Raw genomic sequence first — 7,375 nt, 5'->3', positions numbered from 1 at the left:
TTGATGTTTTATTTTTTTTTATTATCCTTTCTGTAGTATATTTAACGAAATAATTAATTTATTTAGATTTAGCTGCCTTTATAATTTCAATATCAAGTTTGTCAAAGAAAAAACTTTTTAATTTTAAAAACATTGTAAGCGTGTTATACATTTCACTAATAATAAAATCCCAACAATTATCTGTATAATTATTATCATTAAACACGCTCATCACCCTCCTATAAAGTTTGTATATAATATACTAATATGAATAATTTATTTGCAAATACACTTTCTCCTCATGCTTTACAGCACATATTTTACTTTTCATAAAACTGTAATTCTTAAAATAATCATGTAAATGATTCACTTCTTTATAGGTTTTAAAATTAAAATCAGAATTAAACCAACATGCTGAATTCCTTAAATTATTTAAATTGATAACATTCTCTACATCAGAAAGATTATTAATAAAACTAATCTCACTATTATTATTCCTACGAGTATTTAAATTTTTCCTCAATCTGTGATAAAAAGATACCTGCAAATAAAAACAGCGATCTATAAGATCTTCCTTATTATTTTTACTAGGCAATTTTTTTAGGTATATTTATACCTTCTTAAATATCTTTTTAAATTTTTCATCCTCATCTTTTAAATCGTTACAATAGTAAATAACATAACTTACCTTCTCCTCATAACAGAATTCTTTATATCCTTCATATGAGGCATACACTTGTATTTTATCTTCCAGGAAATTACATAAAAAAAATTAATTATGCAAATATATATTACTACTAGTAATAAAAAAAAAAAATATCTTGCAATAAAATTCTCGAGATATATATAGTATTTTTTTAGGGTAATATATTTTAATAAAATATAATAATACTTAAAATTATTAAAAAATTAAATGTCTACTATTTATAAGATTACTAATTAAATATGTTTTCATTATCCCCATATAGTTTTATATATGTATACTTTTCTTATTTCCCCTAGGTCCTAAGTATTCTTTTACAAGGAAAAATATATGATTGTGTTGTTTTATTTACACCACATTAACTTTTAAAGCGTTTGTATGATAACTAAAACATGTATTAATTTTATATTATCATTTCCCTTTAAATATAAAAGAATTATATTTCGTAATTGATATTTAATCATAATATATATTACCAAAGCATTTACTTACAAAATAATATACATTACACTTATTTAATTGAAGCTTACAAAGAAAAATAGAATAATTTTTTAAATATATCCAGTAAAAAATAAATTAACCAAAAAAAACATTTTGTATTTATGAATTATATATATAAAAATAATAGATTTTCTTTTGATTTTATTTTATTATAAAATTAAAATTTACAAATATAAACTAATTAGTAATACTCCATAAAAACTACGTATATATTAACACATTTTTAAAATGATATAAGTCTTTAATAATTATAATTATATACATATGTATAATAAGTATATATAAAAAAATATCCACACATTTATATGATTTTAGAAAATTTATATTTATTTCCATTAATTCCAATAATTACTTAGCTTTTTACAGATATATTTACATATATAAAATATTACAATTATAAGAAAAAAAAAAGAATTATATATATTAATATTAATATATTACCATATTTAATTCACCAAATTAATATCCTAATTATGTAAAATTAAAATAAATATATAGTTTAATCATATATAAAAATAAAATATAATATATATATAATTCATTTTTGTAAGAATCTATTAATACCAAAATTAAGCACTATAATAAAATAATAAATGTGAATTATTCTTCATTTAATGGTAAAGACATGACATGCATAAGTTAGGATACAATTATAAATAACTGATGTTTAATAAGCATATTTATTTATTATATATATATACTTTCTTCTTTATACTATAGAAAATAAACTAAAGGACTCATAAAATGGTTTTTACAATGAATAAAAATTCTATGATATATTCATTTAAAACATATTTGGTATTAAAATAATTAATATTAGTTTTAAGTAAAAAATAAAAAATATTTATACATTAATTAAAGAAAATACATTAATTTTGCTTTATTATTTACAGAGAACAGCAACATTTACTTTGAATTTCAAATTAATAATGGTCTTATTTAAATTAAGTCAATAAATAATCATTTTAGAATAGTATCACATGAAATAAAAAAAACAATTGTTTTGTATTTAAAGTATAAATTATGACTCCTTAATAAAATTATATGAACTATTCGTTACATATCAATTTTAAATCATAAATACATATTTTTTATGTCAATCTAATTAAACACCATATTATATATAAAATGATATTTAATTGTGCTAAAAAAATACCTTAAAATACAGATTCAGAAATGTTATAACATACAAATCCACACAAAAATTATAAATATTTTTTGTGTGCACTTGTTTATTAAATATTCCAGGTATATGCTGATGTAACCAATAAATTTAAGCAATTATGTATAAATTTGTTATATATATCTTCAAATATATTACAGTTATTACTTAACATGAGGGACTTTTACACAGAGAAACATATTTCTTATTATTACTTTATGTATTTGCTTTTCGTAATTCGCATATTTTTTGTAATTTTTATAAATATATAAATATACCCTGTCAAGAATACAATACATAATTCATCGAAGACTCGTAAATAAAATGCTTCAATACTTTTTTCAAAAATTGTTTTAATAATATTAATTAATAGTGAAAAGAATACCAAATAGAGCAGTATAAAAGATAAATATATTCGTAATCCTCACTTTTTAAATAATATGTATCCATAAGTTTTATCAGTAAAGATGTATTTTTTCTAATATAATCTATATAATCAAGATGTTTAAATTATGTTCTTTCAAAATGGGATATTTTTTTTTTTTCAAATACTAAATATTTATGTCTTTTATATTGTTTATTGAATTCCTTCTTGTATAATAAACTTTTATTTTATTGTTTGATTCTTCTATTATACTACTTCCATATTTAGTTCTAACATTATATTAGTTCTCTTTATTATTATGTATCATATTTTTTACCCATGTAATATTTTAAACATTATTCTTTCCATATTGTGCTAACAATTGATAATTATTTATATCTAATTTTTTATTAAAATTGTACTTTCCTACCGTATTATAAAATGTACACTAAAAACAATATATAGATATATTTATCATTTAAATAATTATAACACTTTTTCTTCATAATAGAATTAATAATATTAAACCAAAAAATATGTTAATAATGTAAAAATACTTAAATAATATTATCATAATACATTATAGCTATAATGACATGTCCAAGTTATAATGATAAATGTAGTAATTATAATGAAGAAGAAAGATATCATTTTTTGTTATATTATAAAGATCTTTAATATGATAATATATAGGGTCTAAAAAAAATTTAATTATAATATAATATAATTTTAATCACAAAGAACAAAGTAATTACATTTGTAAATTTCTACTTATTATTCGTTCATAACATTTTTAGTTATATATATATATATATATTCTATTTTAAATAATCCATAAAAGAAAAAAACCTTCAAATATATTATTAATGGTTTACGATAATGTTATATATAAATGCTAAACCTTAACAAATTAAATATATTTTGAATTCATTCTTAAATATTCAAAATATATACATTAATATATTACACTAATTAAATAATGTTTTCTTATATTTTCAAAAACAAAAAAACATATGATTTCCTAATATTAAACAAAATGTGAAATACATCTAAAAAACGAAATGTATAGAATATAGATTATGCATTATACTACATATTAAAAGAATAATTTCTATTTTTAAAGATGCTTTTGTATTTGTTATCCGAATTTTATAAATACTATGTTTTGGAACTAATATATATAAATGATAAAAAATATTAATTATCTCAAAAATATAGTAGGAATGATAATAAAAAAAACAAAAATATTTTACAAAATTTGTGCCATACTAATTATAAAATTTACAAACTATATGATATTTTATATATTTAAAAAATGATATTTGTATGTTACAACATCATGTAGGAACAAATATATATATTAAAGGTATTAAAGTATATATATTTTTTTTTGGCATAAATTTTTAAATGATAAATTTTAAATAATTTTAATATTTATCATTATTTATAAAAAAACTTCTTTATACTCATGAAATTAATTTATTTTTACATTTTTTTAATTAAAAACATTAATATAGAGGAAATATTAGTGTAATAAAAAATATGAAAAATAAATCAAAGAAAGAAGTATTTTTTCGTTAAAATATTAAATATATATGCTTTAATACAAAGGTATCTCAAATGAAATATATTTAAAATATAAGTATAATATAAAGGTTACATTATGTAAATAATAAATAAAAATAAGCAAATTATTTAATAAAAAATATTTTTAAGTAAAACTTTTCTGATAATTTTAAATGAAAGATATTATTTTTTAATTCATTCTTTTGCAAATCAATAATGCCAGGAATACATTCTAAGGATACAAATTATACAATGATTATAAATAAATAATATATTGTTAAACATATCTATAGCAAAAAAATATGTTATTTTTTATTATTTTAAAACTTTATATATAGTAACCATTCCTGTGACAGATCAGAATGTCATATGCAATGATACATATTGTAATCGTTCTATAAAAAGACTCTATTATTTACATTAAAAAGTATTATTCTCCAAACTATACAGTTATAATAATTGAAAAAAAATTAAAAAATATATATATTTAAAATAGTATTTTTAAATTTCAAAAACAAAAATTTTTTTAATTAACGCTAATATATTTTATTGTTTTAATATATATATTATTATCGTCGTATCATATACGGAAACTCTTATCTAGTTACTTTTATGTTTTTTCGGAATATGATAATCTTCCATTTTTATGTACAATTAATGTTTTATATAAAGCATTCACTGAGGTATTTTAAAAATTCATAATAATATATATATAACCTATAAATATATTACAGAATTTAATTCTTCGTATAGGAAAATCTTCCAAGTTATTTGCTTATAAGTAAGATTTATCAGTTTTAACAATTTTCATTTTTTCGAGATATTTTGTTCATTTTTTTTTTTTTTTAAATAAATAAATATTTGTACAAATTATTTATATTTTTACAATTTGAGAAGCTATATACACATAATTTAATCTTCTAGTATAATATTTTATCTTTTTTTTATTACATTTATATAGCATAGGTGTATATTATATATTATATATATATCTCAATAAAACGTTCCTGCTTTTTTCATAATGTACTTTTTATTTTTAATGATTAGTTTTAATTATATTAATGCATAATAACAAAGGAATTTAATAATGAATGTTATTAAATTTGCATTTGCATAATATAATTTTCATATTTATACTAACTATATAATATTATGTCTACAAAAAACAAATAATTCATTTTCATATTAAATTTTTACCGGAAATTGTATATTCATCATATGTTTTTCATATATATTTTACCAAAGAAACTAATATTTTGCTTTTCTACAAAGAAGATATATTTTATTTATCCCTTTTTATAATATTACATGTAAACTATATGTTTAACTAATTCTGAAATATTCCCATAATTCAGTTTTATATGTAGTTTTCGTGCCTATGCTAAAAAATATAATTTATTATATAGTAATCTTATACGTAGATATGTTACTCTAAATTCAATAACTTTCGAACACAATAAAAAAACTTGAAAATAAATATAACTCTTATAAATATCTTGTTATTAATTGCATAAGGGTACAGTTATTAAAGTATGTTAATGAACTACATGAAAGTATTCAAACAAAATGTTATACAGTTCCAGTAAAATTAATATTTATTTACTGAAACAACTGAAACTAAGGTGAATGAGCTTTTCTTTTTATTGTCAATTATTACATTAACACTTATTGCACGGTTTTCTATGTTTCCTTTTGTTTAGTACTATAAATTAATTTACTTAAAAACGTAGATGTTCTACACTATCCCTAAAATATTCTGCTACATGTATCACCATTTTAATAGTGTTGCATATACAAATATGAAATATTTTTAATAATAGATAATATCATTTGTACTTTGCTTCGGTCTTCAATACAAAAAAATAAAATTATTTATATTAACAAAATTCCTGAATACTGATAAATGGCTCTAAAAACGATCAAATATGTTTGACCAATAATATGTATTACATAAAGTATATTCCACAAAATTTTAATTTATAATTCTTCAAAAATATATGTTCTTTTACATATAAAAGAAAATACTGAACAATTCAATCGAAATGTATATTGAAAAAGCAAAAAACAAAAAAAAAATATATTTTGTTATTAATAATAACACTACATATGCAATAATTTATGAGTATGATTCTAATAATGCAATACAAACTTCATACATATAGACCAAAGTAAAAAATTTAACAACTAAAAAAAAAAAGAAAATATAAAAAATTAAAAGACAAATATTTTAAGCAAAATTATAATCAATAAAGATACACAAATATAAAAAAGAATTAATTACAAATAGTTAACATATACTCAAATTATTGTTTCGCATTAATATACTTGTGTTACATAATATTTCTTATATTATATCCATTCACACAATATATATAAAAGGAAATTCATCAAAAAATACACATTAATAATTCAGAAAACATAACAAGTACAGTAAATGTAATGGATAAACATAATTATAATTAAAATCAAATAAAAATTTGTAATATTAAAAATATGTCATATATTAACTTAGTAATAATACATAAATATTAATTTTTATACTATGATTATTAAATTACTAGTAATTCTATACATTAGGGACCTCAAATTTTGAAACTTGCATACGAGAACAATATGAATTTATAAGGAATAAATTGTACATAAAATAATCCTATTTAATCCTATAAAATGAAATGATACTTATAAAAACATAAAAAGGATATCACATATTTAACATTACAATAATCTGCATAAATGTAATTTATTGCCTTATTCGTGTAAATACATATAAAAATAAGACCATTTTGTTATAGGACGGGATTATATATTTATCTGTTTAACTAAAACGATATTAGTAAAATTAAGATGTATTATCAAGAAACAATTTTTTATTTTTATTTTTCAGGTATATTATTATTTAATGCTGTTTACACTTTAATGTTATGTTGAAAATTATGAACACTAATTTGAAAGATATTAAATATAAATTTAAATAAGTGTTTTTTTATAATAATTTATATCACATTTTTTACATTGTATATTTGTATACATTAAATAATGAAAAATTATAACTTCTTATTTAAAAAATTACATTATATTAAATGCAATTACTATTACATAT

The 7,375-nt window shown here is 17.9% G+C and overlaps 1 protein-coding gene across 1 annotated transcript; it reads right to left on the bottom strand.

The window, feature by feature from the left end:
- Positions 1-241: 241 nt before the first annotated feature.
- Positions 242-702, bottom strand: MKS88_000823 (uncharacterized protein; the record flags this gene model as incomplete). The annotated part of the gene is made up of 2 exons (XM_067219460.1): positions 242-503; positions 668-702. The coding sequence occupies 2 exons, from the start codon at positions 700-702 to the stop codon at positions 242-244; spliced, it is 297 nt and encodes a 98-aa protein (XP_067075604.1).
- Between the last annotated feature and the right edge of the window lie 6,673 nt (positions 703-7,375).

The sequence above is a fragment of the Plasmodium brasilianum genome, chromosome 2, assembly GCF_023973825.1.
Source record: "Plasmodium brasilianum strain Bolivian I chromosome 2, whole genome shotgun sequence".
NCBI classification, from domain to species: Eukaryota; Apicomplexa; class Aconoidasida; order Haemosporida; family Plasmodiidae; genus Plasmodium; species Plasmodium brasilianum.
This window is presented reverse-complemented; position numbering and strand designations above follow the sequence as displayed.